This window comes from Calonectris borealis, chromosome 1 (assembly GCF_964195595.1).
Source record: "Calonectris borealis chromosome 1, bCalBor7.hap1.2, whole genome shotgun sequence".
Taxonomy (NCBI): domain Eukaryota; kingdom Metazoa; phylum Chordata; class Aves; order Procellariiformes; family Procellariidae; genus Calonectris; species Calonectris borealis.
Window position 1 is genome coordinate 94,675,203 of NC_134312.1, and position 16,782 is coordinate 94,691,984.

The following is a 16,782-nucleotide window of genomic DNA, read 5'->3' on the forward strand; positions in this document are numbered from 1 at the left end:
AAACTTTTAGGTTCACTACTGCTTACAAAGCTTTCACATTCAGTAAATTATAGACCCCTCAGCTTTTATTTTAGGCTGACTTCACTTTCAAGGAATTCTTCAATTAACTTTACGTTGCTTTAAGCTCTTCATCCAACGAGAAAACAATCTGTGGTTTCTTAGTTCTTCCAGTGCCAATGGCTGCCCTCCACGTTTGACTTGCAGACTTACTGTCTTTTTAGAGCCAGGGTCTGTTTGTCTAAAACCAGCCTAGTTGTCATAGCATTTCGACAAGTCCTCTGTAAAAGGAGAGCAAAACTTTGTGGTGGGTAAACTGCTAAGAATAATGAAGGTTGTTCTCACAATCTCAACAGATGAGTGCCAAATTTAAGGAACACTTAATAAACCCAGAGCTGAAAGCCCTGACTACCTGAGTTGCCCTTCTTTCCTATCTACCCCAATTTTTAATTTTCCAATTTCTACTTTTCTCTTCTCAGTTGTTTTTCGAAAATGTGTGCTTTTTCGCAAATCTAAAAGCTATGACATGCTCAAACATTTAAAGCCTAAAAAAACCCAGTGCTATCAAACATTAGTATCTGTAGATGGTCAGGACGCCTCTGGAATTGTTTTAAATGCTGTGGAGACTTAAACTATCAGTTACTGTGTAGATAATGTTAAATCAAGAGCCAAAGAGTTTAATAAAAAGCATGAGCTGAAAAAAAGGGACAGGATTCATTCCTAAACTGCACATTTTTCCTCCCAGAGCTTGAGAGATTTGTATGTAATTTTTTAATCTCAGATTAAAAAACAGGGGAGAGTGGGCAGATCTCCTTCCTTTTCCCTTCTGACATTTGACTTGCTAAATGGACCAACATATGGAGGATTAGAAGAACTGTAAAGACAATGACTGAGGAGCAAAATGTTCGACACTGTCAACAAAAAAGAACTATACAAAAATGACAGATATGTTTATTAGTGCAGTATTATGTTGTCCAATAATTTTCTTCTATAGAACGTTAACCAAGCACAGACATGGAGAAAGTATCATTCACTTCTTAACACACGGTTTTTAGATAAAATAATCCAGAGGGTTTTAAAGGAATCAAAGCACATTAAATATTATATGCACTGCGTAACAATGTTTATAAAGATCTGGCAAATGCACCTCCCTCAATCACAGCCACCATGACCAGCATACCCTTAAAAAGGAATGCACCTTTCAGACCTCCATTTAAATTCTTTGTTACAATAAAAATGCATCAAACTTGTAAATTAAGATTTGATTTTTTTTTTTTTTTTAAATTTAAGACTCTCTTTGTGGACAGAAATCTTATGACTGACCTCTGTTAAGTGCAAGCATTTGGAGCCATAGCCATTCCAATTCCCCTACATTCTGTGTGCAGCAACAGATTTCTCAGGAAAAAAAACCCTTTAACTATTTGGACATACTTCTGAAAGCAACAGTGAAAATTAAGAAAGCAGCCTTCTCAAAGAAGTATCTATTTTTGCAATGTGTGCTTTTAAAGCACAATGCTTACAGAATTAAATACTTCGGTTCTCTTGTGTAAACTTGTACAGATTGTTTGCTATTGATCTTTTGAGTCATATTTTGGCAGTAAACTGTTATTCCTTGTAGAAAATATAAGTACTACAGACCAAGTGATGTAATCTACATCTATATTTAACTCATTTTTACTTTTTTTTTTTTTGAAGAGAAAAACTCAGGAAAGGATACAAAAATCAAAGACAGGTGAAACAAAAAAAAACCAACCCAGAATATTTGTAGTTAAATTTATATTTCAAAATAAATAATCTGGACTCCATACTTCAATTTTTTTCCCAGATTATGATAATGAAAACCTTCAGAATAGATTGTTTGTAGGAACATGGCTCTTTTAAGTCACAGGACAGAAGTCAGATGAAAGTAAGTAGTGTTTCTACCTGTACTCAAGATGTAGGACTATAAACTACTTTCTTAACTGAATGACATAAAGTGACTCTAGAAAACCAGAGCAAAAACTGAGCTCAAGGAAGTGAAAGCTACAGTTTTTTTCACAGTGGATTCTTCTTTCCTCCCTGCCTCCAAGCTACTGTCTATTCAGAAAAAAAAACCCAACAAAATTGCACTGTAGCAAGGCCATCCACATGGCCCAGGCTTGTGCCGTGTGTGCAGTGCATGTACGTGCACTAGACGCTGATGCAACATTCCCTTTCTACTTCTGTTGTGGCCCAAAGCAGGTGCCACAATGTCTGGGTTTCTGGTCCTTTGTAGAGTACATAACACTGCACGGCAGTTTGGACAGAAGCAGGAAGAGCCTATGGAGGAGGGTAGCTAACAGAGGGAAACTAATACAGTGCTCCTGACTGGTAATTAAAGCCTCAAACTCTCAAATGGGATAATTTTTTAACCAACAAAAGAGATTGCCAGGAAAGGACAACAGTGAGTGAGAGAAAGAGCGCATGAGCAAGAGCGCGAGCGAAAGCATGCACAGGAGATGGAACCCTTGTGCTTCCCCCTTTCCTCCTCTCAGGTTTCTCCCATCAACTGAGAACCACTACCTAAGGGCTTGACCCTCTTCGAAGTCTGGTTACCCTAAAAATAAGAACATGGTCAAGGCCAGTATATGGAGAACAAGTGGAGGAATCCCACCCTTTAAATCTGAGGTCAACGTTTTCTTACCTCTCTGAAGCAGGGACTCACTGATGCCAGCTTTTTTGTACCTTTTCCTTAATCCTTCTCATGCCACCAGTGTCACTGCCTCTCTACCCTGCCCTCCTTGTCACAGTGCCTCCCACCTCTTCCTCACGGCCATCTAGGAACCAGTTGTGTGGGGAGTGGTCAAGATGAGGACAAACACCACGCTCCCACTTCTGGGCAACTACGAGCTTTGCCTCTTGGAATAAAGCATCTCAAACTCCAGAGTTCATTTGAGAACATCACTAATTGCCTTTCAGATGGAATGGCAAGAAAGAAAATTAAAATTCATACAACTTGTATTGACTTTATTAGAGGCTGAAACCCACATAAAATCTGTTTGAATAATAAGCAAGAGATTTTTGCATTACATTACACAAAGGATGAGACTAGATGGCTACAGAGGGTCCTTCTGACTAAGTTGTGACAATACAGATGCCAGAGAATTTTAAAGATCAGATTATTTCCCAGTATGAATTACACTATTTCTTGTCTTAGTTTTGGTCTTCTAAAAAACAGACAAAACCCAAAGGAATATTATGCACACAGCAGCCCAGAGCCTGCCTTTAAATTCTGTCCAAATGACATACTTCTTTGACCAAGGAGATAGCAATACCTCTGTTTCCATTAATTCTCTATTAAGAATCACAGGATTCAAACTGTTGATTTCCAGCATTACCTCATGCTCGGGCCTCTCACTGATTAATTAAAACAGAATACATATAGGAAAAAGAACAAAAAAGCAGAACTGCAATACTATGAACCAAGAGTGTCCCTGAAAAAAAGAAACGGACTGCTGTTCTCAACTCCTTTTCATAGGTTGATTGTGAATTGTAACCAGACAAGATCTCCTTTTTCAAGCTTCCAGCAACTGGCAAACATGCCTAATGCACAGGAAGTCATATTTATAGTTGCATTACTCTCTACAATATACCAATTCTCTTGTAATCAGAAGTTGTCTCTAGGCCTGCTAAATGAAAGATCTTTTTCCTTGGGATTGCAGCCTTTTTGACAGGAAGCTTCCAAATCTAGTTAGTAATGGCTGTGGAGGGGAAAACACAGCACAGTACAGCCCCCACATCATTATCAGACAATAAAACCCTCAAACAATTCTGGAATCCTGGTATTGCAACTTGTGTTAATTACTCTGTTGAATCATCATTTAAGTTACAGTATGTGTTTAACTTACCTACTTTTTGCTATTTAGCTTTAAACTCTTTTTGGGTATAGAAAGATAAAGAAACTACTACTACATAAGCTTCAGTATATACTTGGGCAGGACCTTTGAGCATGCAGATATTCCACAGAAAATCTGAAGCAGCGCACTCTGCTTCATTAAAGGAAAACCTATTTCAAACTTCTTCAAACTACTGCAGGTGACAGTAACTTGCTTGTGCATTTGTACAGTCACCCTGTATATAGAAAATTATTTAGAAAAAACCCAAACATCTACTTGAAATTTTCAAATTCTCTTCCAGCAACCATATCAGAGTATTTAAAAGGGCACAGCACTAGCCTTGGCCGAGGGTTCCTCCCCCCTTAAATACAGAGAAAAACAATACCATTTTTTTAAGGAAGACAGAAAGAGAGATTAATACTTTACCAAAGGAGAAATTCTTCAAAAGCAAAAAAATCACTGCAAAAGTCATTCTTACCTAAAAATGAAAGAAAAGAGAGAAAAGAAAGTAAGAAAGATTAAGAATCATCCCTTGGAGCACTGCACCTTCAAAACACAAAGAATTCCCGAGCAATATTTTACAGACATCATGACAGCGTGGAACAAATCTAAAGAAAACAAGCTACACCAGAACAGGAAATAGCAATTTCTTTGAAACAATAATTAACCTTAAGAAGGAAACCACTACTAATATAAACAAACAAGTAATAAAGGAAACGGTTTTACCACAGGGAAACCTGCCTTAAAACAGAGGAACAAGGGAATATAAAAAGAGTTTGCCAGAAGTGATGGGTCTTTAAAGAACATCAGAGCAATTCTGTAGTAAGGATCATGCACACGCAGACTTCAAATAGGTCATCTTCAAGGTTTCAAAGAGGAGGCTGGACCACCAGAAATTCAGTAACTTCTATATAAAGGACCCGAATTTCAACTGAATGTAATGTCATACTGCTGGCACTTACATATAATCAGGAGGAGTGTGAAAGGTATCTAGCAGGCTAGATTGCTCTTATAATCATAGCTTTTGATGCCCAACCCTTGTCATTTATAAATAACTCTAGTTGTAGTAAGCATCTTGGTGATTATTTCGTTATCTTAAATGGGAATCAGAAATGGGAAAAGATGAAAAATCAGAAACTTGAACTTTTTTCATCAGAAGATGACAATATCAAAATTTTTCATGAGAAACATGCATATGAAATTGAAAACAGGTCTAATTTTTAGAATTTAAAATCATTACTTTTTACATAAAAACTTATTCTCAAATCTGAAGTATTAATTTTTGCTTCCTTTTACTACTTGCAATTCTTAAATAGTTGCAAATGAGCAGTAGTCCTCTTGTATTTGCTGATATTCCAGTGGGAGAAAAGAAGTTCATAGGGGTGTAAGAAAGCCGTAACTAAAATAAATACTAAAAACAGAAACAATGTTTATTTTAGATGTTAAGTCAACTATCTGCAAGTAACAGCGTTTTAGACTGTCCTTATTTGTTCTTGTTTATTACACTGGTGCCCTTTGTGGTTTCTAGTATTTTGGCAACTGGAACATACACAGTAAAGCTAGCAACACAACAAAAGTTTAGCAAAGGCAACCATAATTTGATTTAAAAAAACAACACAGAATAGAGCAAGCAGCTCTATGAACAGTGGAACCAATGTGGTTTGGCTCCCTATGAATTTGTGTCCTATGGGGATTCAAAAAACCTTCAGTAGGTCCACAAACTCACACTAAGATCTCCCTCTTCTAGCTGGGAAGCCATTCTCATGAAATTTATTGAAACTTATAATCATCAAAATCTCTGTTTCTCAGCTGGTCCATCCCCATCACTGGGAATGACTGTCAGACAGAGATAAAAGCCCTTCCTCCCTAGAAGAACAAGCCAATGAGAGAAGTACCAGATCCAGTACTTTTACATAGATTCATTCAATTTTTATGAAGCAGCATTTAACTAAGAAAAAGAACTTTCCGTACCAGCTTCTTAACACTACAGCAGTGTTAAGTTTTGTGACTTCTTGTTATCTTTTACACGCATTTAGGAGGATCGCTACAAGAGAAAAACCTTTATACGATCCTAAAACAGATTCACGGCCAGCAAATTCCAATACTTACCTACAAGGAAATTTTAGTAAAGTCAGAAATGGAAAATATTTGTTATGGAGATCTGAAACACAAATACACCACCTGTGCCTCATCGCCCTCACAAAGTGAGTTTTTTTCCTCTCTCTCCTAAAGGGATTTGGGAAATGGAAATTTCCAAAGCTAGACAAATGGCAGAAAACAACATGTACAAATTAAGAATGTCACAGAGTTGCACTCAGGAAGCTTAAGAGATTATCTCTGGAAACACCTTCTCAAATGAAAAAATGGTGGCAACAGCAATCACGGGAGATGAGGGAAAGTCAGGCCTACCTAAAACCAAGACAAACCCCCCAATTCCCAGGAGGAAACTTAGAGCAAGAATGAAGTGAGATCATTGATGGTTAAACTATGCACTTTTCTCATGCTGTTAAACCAAAGAGCAACAGTATATTCAGAAACCCTCTGCATTACCCTGTAGCTATCTACCTACTTGAGCTCACCAAGGGCTCCCAGGTAGCAAGCAGCAAGCCACAAAGCTCAAATGGTCAGCGACGGCCCTGCGAGGGGGTGTTTTAAGATACAGGCAGACCACCAATGAACCAAGAACAAAGGCTTTGCTTCCGCGAAAGACCTGACAGAGGTAGAGTCCCAAAGGAATTGCAAGAAATCCCCAGGCAGAGACAGTGCCCGGGCCCTTCTCAAAAGCCAGAGGGAGCCAAAAGAAAGGCTCCAGGCAGAGACCTCTGCACTGCAGTTCCACTGCATCATGAGCATGAACCATCTCTCTGTGACACGTGATGCCTTCACGACACAACCTTTGAGCATTATGCCCACTCCCAAGATCATAATTTTCTTCAATTCCACTTCTTCTATTCCTCCTTTTTTTTTTTGTGTTTTCCCCCCCACCAACCCTGAGATTCCCCATATCCTTCTGTTAATTTGCAATGAGAGATTGCTCAACTGATGAATCAATACCAAGAACATGCAAAATCTGAAAGCAGATTCGAAGAAGCATTTCTGCACACTCTCCCTGGAAGATAAGGTGCCAACACCCAATTTCAAGAGTTTGCTGTAGGCTTCCTATGGTCCTGGTTTGACTTATGTACCCAGGTATCTTTCACACCAGAAAAGGTCACAGGAAGAAAGGCATACGCAGAAAAACAAAACACTAAGTCTTCACTGTTTTGGAGACTTCACAGGGCTTTTTCTGAATATGGACGATGCTAATGTTGGCCTTTTGCATCCCCCTATGCGTGTTGATCTTTGGCCACACACAAGATAAAAACTACTGAAGTACCAAAAAGACCATACGAAGCATTTGGAGAAAGCTACCTAGCTGCACACAGAAACAAACAGTGACCTGCAGTGTTACCAGACAAGCCATCTGAAGCTTAACACCACACCACAAATGCCAACCACAGAAAAGTACGTGCAAAAGTCACATTAACCCTCAGGTAAATCTAGATTTAAGTAGCCCAATAAATAAGACTATGAACTATACTTCTGGCCATTTAACCCACTTAGTTATTTTGGCTTGGTACACTTGTTATCAGGCCACCTGAGCCAGGACACTGCTGCTAACATCTGTTTCCTGCCTCTTGGGCCCTTCCTCAATCAGAGCTTCCTCTGGACTTGGGTGTTTTACCAAGCCAAGGAGCCGGATGGAGCTCGCTCTCTCTCCGCAGACTGTTTGCTGCTTTGAGCAGCAAGAGGCACTACAACTTGACATGAACTGGCGGGCGGGCAATGTCCTGCCTCATAAACCTGCAGAAGTGAAGGCACAGGTTTTACAGAATTTGTTTAGAGACAGATTTTTTTCACTGCTGCTTCATTCAGTGCCTTTCAATTTTGAAAAAGAAAATTTTAAGCTTTGTTTGATTCATTTTCTAGTTGAAAGTGCAAAAGAAGAGGGGTTTAGACGAAAAGCAGAAAATCAGTTCTGCAGCCAAGGCACTGGCCATTTAGCCAGAAGAAAACAAAAGCCAGAAATACCATTTCACTGCTCAAGCTAAAAGACAGATTCTAGATACACAGCTTACATAAAGGCACATGTCAAACAATATGCTTAATTTTTCCTTAAATGCTGACTCACTGAATAAAATCTATGCTACTCTTTCATGTAAACAGTTCCTTTAGAAGCAGCAAAATGAAATACAGACAACATTAAGCTGGACATGAGCTTCTGCCATCCTCATTCAGGCATCTGTGTAATTATAATCATTAACTCCATTAGCATATACTGCAATTATGCAAAATGTGCTGCATGTTGCATGAGAGAACTTTTTTTTTATTTTAAGATTTTTTTTATCATATTTTTACATAAAGAATTTACTCATCTGGTGCACCTTTTGAGACTAGCAGATAATAGGATGAGTTTGTTTTCCTTTAAGATATGTTTGCAAAGTGTAATCAGAAAGCGCATATAAAATTTTATCTCAGGCCTTTCTTAGAAGTAGTCGAAAGGTATGCCTTACAGAAATAAGTTGGGTTTTTTTTTCTGGCTAATTATTCACTTTGACCATTCTTTTCGCTTAAGGAAATGTTATTTCCAAGAAATGTCACTTATCTAAGTATCAAGGTTGTTTATATTCTACACAAATGTTACACAGTCAAGCTTTCATTTTTGAAAATGTCAAAAAGTAAGGGGGATGATGCTGCGCTTGTAAAAACATTCTTTATTAACAGAATGAGTCTCATGGCATTTTAGGTTTCCCACAAGACATTTTTCTGTCTATCATTTTAGAACTTTTTCCCACACATCGTGTTCCCGATATAGGCTTTGGCAGGTTGTGAGATATGAGCTGGCTGGAAAATGATAGCTTGTTTTAGCATAACCTTCTACTGTTAAACATTAAGCACTTTTTGCGCAAGATAATTCAGACTAAGCAGCACACACAGAGAAAAGACGACTGTTTTAGTTGAGGAAAGCTGAAGTCCTGAAGGATGCCAAAGACTTTGTGACAGTTTTACAGAGAAAACAAAGGAATCTTGAAAAAATAATCAGTTTCTTGCAAATTCTACATTGTCTTCATTCTGGTCTCCTAAGAGAGACTTGAAAGCATTTGACAGCACACTTTCTAGCAAGATTAGTGGAACATCAATACAGACACTCTAGCAGAAACCTGTAGTTAAAGGACACACATACACAAATAGCAGAACAAATACTGATCTCAGGTTAAAAAGAGGTCCAGTCAGCCAGCCTACAATAAGGGAATGACCAAGAGTTCAAAGTGTATCAGAGAACATGCTTACATGTTTTCTTGATCAGTAAGATCAATTTCCCCGGCTACTCCGTTAAGGAATTAATAGGTGGACCAAATTTGATGGGAACAGTTGTACCTGCAGCCCAAGGAAGTTTCAAAAGCTGGAGACAGCATTACAAACTTGGCATTTGTATTTTGCAAGCTTGTATCTGTGCAAATAACACAAGAAGAAACAGGAGGCTTTACTGACAGATAGCAACTTGACTCATGGTCCTGTTGCAAAGCTTACTAATGTCATAACACTATCATTGCTAAAAGACTTTAGTTGATACAAATCAGAATTCACGTAAGGACAGAGAAAGTTTCTAAAGCTGCCTGGACCACAGATATCTAAATGGCACTTTTCATTTAGCATTATGGTAAGCTATCTGTAAAAAACCTATTTAATGTTTCATAAACATAGAGTTTAAAACAAAAGTGCTTCTAATCAGATCTGGCAAGAAAGGGAGAAATGCATACATAGAATGAGGTAAGTGTGATCTTGCCCAGCTGAAGAACAAGGAATGGCAGGGCTTCAGGCCATGACTCACACAGACACTAAACAGTAGAGAGCTACAGATAATTCTCAGGTAAACTTTGCATGAGCCACTACGTCATCCTTCTCTACCCTTCCTGTATTAATCATGTCATTAGTAACCTGACGCAGCCCAAGAAGAATGTCTGATTTGCAAGGAGCAGAGCAATGCTAACAGAACAAACACTTTGGCAGGTCAAAAAAGGAAAGACCAACCTAAATTTCATTTTAGTTCGAACCACACCCTAGAAGAACAGAAAAACTAGGAAAAAGAAAAACCAAAACAAAAAAAAGCTATCCTCCCACCGTGAGATTGCGTGCTTCATTAAAAGTTCCTGATGAACCAGTTACTGAGAGTACAAATACGAAGGATATGCAAGAGCACACAGATAAAGAACCAGTCCAAACACGTACCTAAACAAAGCAAAGAGGGAAAAAAAACCCCAAGCTTTCTTTTGAAGTTTTCATCACAGTTACGTAATTTCCACATTAGTCTAGATGTTTTTAAACATCTTTTATAGCGTACAGTTGTGAATCAATTGTACAGTGAGTACAAAGTGTACTGTTAGGAAAGATTCATGTTCCACTAGATTAAGAAGGACAAGGGGAAATACTGGGCCAAGAGAAAAACGTAAAATTTCAGAATTTCTTTGTAAAATTATTAGTCACTCTGGATTGATAGCAGTCACTTTAATAAATGTGGCTATAGTTCAAAATATTGTATATGGCTATTTCACCTTAAAAATCTCAAAAAAGTAATGGTCATTTGAAGGAAGGGCAGATCACTTCCATTCACTCTGAAGCAACTAAAAACCTGTAGATTACTTTAAAAGCAGAATTAAATTATCCTTAAGTGTCTTGAAGCAAAGAAAATTATCACCCAAAACATGCAAGGGGTGCAGGTAGCAGCAGCAGCTGCTTTAAAAAAGTCCACAAGAGCCATTTCACAGTAGCAATTCTCAGAAGAGCATCCACAGCAAACGTGTGCTGAAGTCTCTCTAAGCATATGGAAACCCCACTGCTTATGGCGTTTTATTCAGGTTCTCATGACTTCATCTGCTTCTAAGTCTTTCTACGTAGGCTGCCTATTTTCTTAATGTTTCCTTCCCATAGAACACTCCCTTTTCCCTCACTTGCCTCTCATTTTATCTTAGCGTCAATCCTGTGAACTGCCAAATTGATTTCTTAGCTTCATGACTTTAAACCACAGGGTTGTAGGTCGACTTTCCATCATAAAGCAAAACTCTAGAAATTGAAAAGCAAAGTCAGAAAAAACTACTTTATCTCCTGCTTTTCTCCTTTGTCTTTGACCCACTACAACAGCTGCACATGAGCTACTGATACCTAAATGTGTTACCTCAGTTAAAAACAGCTAATCGTTTTGTTCTTACTCATTATTCATGGCACCCCTTTCTCAATATTAAAAGTAACATACAAAATACTACCAATTTTATAGCTAGAATGTTAAGACAATACATCAAAATATTAGTGGAATGCAAAATAACAAAGAAAATACAACATTTATCTTCTGACACCTATTTGGAAAGCTTCTCTGCTGTGCCATGACAGTAGGCCTAAATCTCTCATTAAAATTTAAATCAAGATGTTTTGAAGGTTTTCTCAACTTATGTAAATGGGCATATCCCTCTCCTGGCTTCTTGCTTGAAAGCCAACATTGACTTGAGAGAAGCCAAAAACTGTTTTGTCCCTGATCGTTATTCAATGTCATACGCAGAAAAACACTAATAATCCCAAATCTGAAATAGGCAGTAGTCTGCCTTACTACTATTCCCTTTCTCATCAGTTTTTTGAAAGTCAGCTAAAGACTACGCAGGCAACAGTGAAAAACCTCTCAGAAGAGTCCCTGTGTAGATAAACAGGGTTTGACAGAAAATGGTAGGTTGCTAAGAGTGATTTGTTTGTGCTTCATTCAGCAAAGGTGTTAAGGACAGTTTCACAACTTTGGTTTATTTTGGGAGGAGTGGGGGTGTCTGGTCTGTCCTTTTTTAATTTAAGACCTTCTGAAACCAAATAAAAGATTTAGAGATACAATGCCAACCGCTTAATGCATATTCTATAGTGTATATGAGCACCCTGGGGAAAACCTGCACTCTAATAAACAACAGATTCCATCTTCCCCTGCCCTGAGGGATACAAACCACCATTAGTTTACGGCTAATCTAATGGTGGCTTTCAAAACAAACACATTTCAGACATATCTAGCAAATACTCCTCCTTTCCACTCTGCGTCCAAAGCTTTCTCTTGAAAAAAAGGCCACCTTCTCTGAGGAAGACTTCAAGGATATCTTCCAAATCTGCCAAGAGCTTGCATTACATAGTACACCTAAGAATTTTAAACTGACCTTTGCCCCTCTGAGAAAGCTGTCAGTCTGTTCCAAGTGACCCACGCACACTCAGCAGAAAGCCAAATCTCCCAGAAACTCTTTCAAATACGTAATGTAGCTGTCCCATGAGGTGAGACTGTATGTGCCTATATGCGCACACGAAAAGGTGAAAAGAGCTTTCCAGAGTCTTGAATATCCCACAGCACGCATCTGGTCCTTAGAGGCCTTTCTCTATTCCCTGCTCTGTGGCACTGCTTCCTTCCATGTCCACATCTAAAAAGGGTCTCAAAAATTTACTCGCGACTTGTAAGTAACATGCACGTGCACCCTGCCAGCACAGGCTGTGGAAAGGCAAGGAGGAGGAACACCCACAACCCACTTACACTGCACACCTACTGCAGCGAGGCTCCTGGCATGGGAACACGCAGTATGAATACCTCCCCCAGGAAGCTGCACCTTCCCCAAGGGAGCATGCAGGGGAGCTTGCATGGCTGTTATATGCCCCATGCAAATGCACAGAGTTTTCTGGTGGTGGGAACTGAATTTGATACCTTCTGCCAACTTAAAAATCTATCCCTAGTGAGGAAAAACAAAAACAAAGAAACACAACAGACAATGGCTATAGAGACTCCAGAGGAATGTAATGACTATAACAAAAGGCAATAGCAGTAGTGTGACAAGGGTTTATTAACAGGTCAAAAAACAGGCTGAAATGACTCAGCCACAGAATCAAATCCCAGCAGGATTGCCTTAAATCTCCTTCAGGGATTGCAGGCCTTCATGCAGTTTGTATTCAAGTTCTCTTGGGACCATTAAAAAGAAGGCTCTATCTGCTCTTTCACCTCTGGATCAGAAAGGCACCCTACCAAAGCAGGGCAGCGTTGCTACCTCCTTTTAGCAGAGCAGCAACAGGCTCAGATGCATCGAGCTGTACGCTCTTAATGAAGGGCAGCAAGTCAGAGCAGAGCACAAACGACTCCTACCAAACTGCCACTGCTGCAATGCAAATGGTTTTCTTGAAGTGATTGTAAAACTATGGTAAGAAAACGCTGGTCAACAGAAGTTTGTACAACTACTACTAAGAAAGCACATAAACAGGCTATAAACATGGTGAGAGGTGACAACACTGGAGTGACTTAGGTATTTTATCCCATTCATTCAAGGGAAGGCATGTCTAACCATCTTAAATACAGCCTTGCTCCTTCGAAACATTACCTACCTTTGCCACTATTAGGAAGCAGGACTTTCGTGCACCCTATATACTTCAATATTTCAGCTTGTTTATTAATGCATACATAGATGTCATTCCAAGCATGCAAGAGACAGCAGTGTGTTGCGATTTTGAGCATTTCTACATTCACATGTAACTACTCACAAAATTAACACCCTCAATCCATCCATGCCAGGCCTTCTCTCAATTATCCACCTTAAACAGCTCAGTAACACAAAGGTTAAAACATGAATTCAACAAAAATCTCAATTCCTTAGTTACAATGATTTTAAAAAAAAAAAAAAAACAACCAACCCAGTTAAGAAGTCTTACTCTTTTCACTAGCAAATCCACAGATTTTCAAACAGACCTTTCTAAGCAGTAAGACATTGTCTTCCTTGATGTTCTATGTGCACCATGGAACAGCCTTTGAAGGGGACAGTCACAACAGTTAGGTTTTAGTTTCTTTGAGATTACCAAGTCAGGTGCCGAATTCTTCTGTGTATTTGATGGGGAGGTAAATGCCTACAAGATGCCTGCTTCAGTTGGATGCCTAAAGAGGAAGGAGAAAGACCAGAATACACTGAGATCAAAAAGGGTCAGTCACGGACCTGGCAGGAATTATGAACTGAACAGAAAAGAAACCCACCACATTTTGGACAGGGGTGAGACATGGAACAGACCTCTCTACAGTTGCCAGAAAAGCAACAGAAAGCCAAAAATTAAACTTGCTGCAAACCATTACTCAAAGAGTGACTCAAAATAGTAAAGAGCTATTTGGTTCTTAAATAAAATACTATGACAATGTGTCAAGAAGCATTACATTATCATAGTATGACTTAAGTATTTGTGAAAGCTATGTAAAAACTTTCCTTTCTGCTGCTTGGAGGGCAGAATTCTAGCAAGAAATCCCTGAGGATCCTGCAATCATTTCCTTGGGGATTTAGCATATTGGACAAGTCACTGGTCTTAACAAGTGCGCCAATTCACATCTAGTATTGCCTTAATACCCCCTGCTCTGACTAAAGACAAAAAAGGACTATAAAGCATCTAATTGTGCTATACTGAAAATCAGGAAAAGATTTTTTTTCTCTTCTTTGAAGCAGAAGCACAGAATTTCTTTATATACATCTTGTTATTAGTCAAAACTAACCCAATATACTTTGAAGAAAAGCAAACAAAAAAACTTAAATAACACATTTATCTTCATTGTTACAAGAAAAGAAGTTAATTAAATGCTTTGTGATAAATCACCTTGAAAAGTCAAGGAGACAGACTGATGGATTGGCATCCTTTCCCATATCTTACATCGCTAGATGATTTTGTAAGGTGCATACTTACACAGCACTTCACAGAAACTTTCCTAATAGAGTCAAACTGTTTTAACCAACAATTAGTAGAACAGGATTCTGGTTTTATCTCTCTCCTTTGACTTCATCAGTAACTGTTCAGTAATTACAGAAAGTTTCTCAAAAGGTTAGCCCTTTTTGACTTTAGAGCATAAATTTCACGCTTCACCGTCAAAAATTAGAAGCTTAAATCAGAAAGCCACTACAGATCCAAAATCTAGCACCTGTAACGTTAAAAAGCAAAAATACATAAAATGTAAGTGAGAACACAAGGGCACCTGTAGTTTTAAAAACTCCAGAATGCTTCTTTTGTTAACAGGTGTTACTACAGCCATTATGGTATTTATTATCTTATTGTAATAACTAACAGAAAAGTGATCCTATAGCACATTACCTGAAAAAGTATGAGGAAGACTATCATAGGAGTACTTGAGATTACCTGACATTGACACGGGAGAGGAAACAATTCATCACATCCAAAAAGCAGTGGGAAATCAACATAGCCTGGTAGAAGTTTAGAAATCTCAGAGTTCAAGAGTTATCCAGAACACATGAGCTAACCCAGACTAACTGGTGCCTTCTGCCTCTACTCTGTCATTATCTATCAGTAATAGATGGTTTAATACTAGAAATATATTATGTGGTTTTCACTCTTGGCAATAACTTCCAGAAGCAGCAGGCAAATATAAAATATAATTCAGTTTGAAACAACTGTGTGTGTGTAATTTAAATGAGTTGCTACCAGCAAATAACAAAAAATGCCTTCCTGTGTCCAAATAATTCCATTTTCCTTCCCTTTCTCTTCTGTTATGTCCTTGGATCATCTTCTAAAAACACAGATCATACTCGTTTCATTCCTCAGTTCAGTTTCACTCATGTTTTCCTCCCAGTAGCCTGCCTTCATCTCCTCTTGCACCTCACCTGAGCTCCTTGGTCACATCTCCATAAAAAAGACAAACCATTGCTAGTATACCATTCAACATCAATACCGTGGCATTCTTACCCCTCCTGTAGCTGCCTGGCTGTGGGCTACGCTTTTCAAAGGGCCCTTCAAGATCGGTGACCTAGCTTCACGAACCAGTGAATTCTCAAAGATGAAATTCTCTATGTAAATTCTAACAGCCAGAATTTGCTCATTCCCTACCAACGCAAACAAATATTTTTGAAACTATAGGAGAATACAGAAAAAAGTACAGAAGAAACAAGTCTTTAAATGAAACAAAAACCAGAGATTAAATAGCAGTGCTTCATTTTAATATTCTTACAGGCATCTTCTAGACCTCATAACATCAGAAGAGCATATTATTAATGTAGAATCTTTACTGGATCTAGTCTAACCCTTAATAAATTATTTTATACAAATTTATCAAGTTAATGCTGAAATAAGGACTTCTGAATTCAAAAGAAATCTCTCAAGCAATATTTACTTATGATTGTGGAAAAAAAAATCATAATGGACTTTTGAATTTTATTGCAGATTCATACTACAAGAGAGACAATTCTGGACACAACTAAGAGGAGATTTAGGGAAAATATCTCAAACTATCAGCAGAAGAGCTCTGAACTGGTAGGAATTATTTTTATTTGTGTGTTTTTAAGTGGGTGCTACTGAAAAATATAAATAAAGTATAAGCTCATTTCTCATGTATGATTTTTTCAAAAATATGAAAATAATAGGAGTCTGTACATATAGGACACTTTTTGCAGATAAGTTGGTAGACTGAATAGTAAAAAATGTTAAATCTTTTAAAAAACAAGCCATTCCTAATTTCTTGGCAAAAATTTGGAAGACTCTCACACCTCCTACACATAGTGGGCATTCCTCTATTTATCCAATTCTTTTAAATTTTAAGTCATAGAATGCAGTGGGGTAAAAAAAGGGATTTTGTTCTGCTTACTAAAGAACTCTCTTAGTTGATTAAATTAATTAAAAGCTTGTTAGATATCAGATCAGTCTTTGAATGTAAAGTAAATGTGAAAACGTATTGTAAGTAGATTTATATTTCTCCTGTACCACTTTTTCAAGTCAAAGATCCCCCTTGAAAATAGTAAACAAAGCTATCAAAAAAGTATGTGAATCCTCCAGATATTTAAAAAGTAGGTTCATATAGCCAGCAATGTCATTATATTAAATACATACAGTGGTTAACTCATCTGCTTTTGCTATTTGC

The 16,782-nt window shown here is 38.1% G+C and overlaps 2 protein-coding genes across 7 annotated transcripts in view; one reads left to right on the plus strand and one right to left on the minus strand.

The window, feature by feature from the left end:
• Window positions 1–16,782, minus strand: part of CMSS1 (cms1 ribosomal small subunit homolog) — a 247,938-nt gene that overhangs the window by 116,135 nt on the left and 115,021 nt on the right. For 2 of the 5 annotated variants that reach the window (XM_075167949.1, XM_075167958.1), the window contains one exon: window positions 4,278–4,329. The exons of the other annotated variants lie outside the window; for them this stretch is intronic. In XM_075167949.1, coding sequence (XP_075024050.1) covers window positions 4,278–4,323 — 46 coding nt within the window. In that variant the 5' untranslated portion in view covers window positions 4,324–4,329. The remainder of the gene's footprint in view (window positions 1–4,277; window positions 4,330–16,782) is intronic. 5 annotated transcript variants of the gene reach the window in all.
• FILIP1L (filamin A interacting protein 1 like) overlaps window positions 1–16,782 on the plus strand; it is a 214,444-nt gene that overhangs the window by 84,679 nt on the left and 112,983 nt on the right. For both annotated transcript variants that reach the window (XM_075167835.1, XM_075167843.1), the window contains exon 3: window positions 16,089–16,178. In XM_075167835.1, the coding sequence (XP_075023936.1) occupies window positions 16,089–16,178 (90 nt within the window). The remainder of the gene's footprint in view (window positions 1–16,088; window positions 16,179–16,782) is intronic.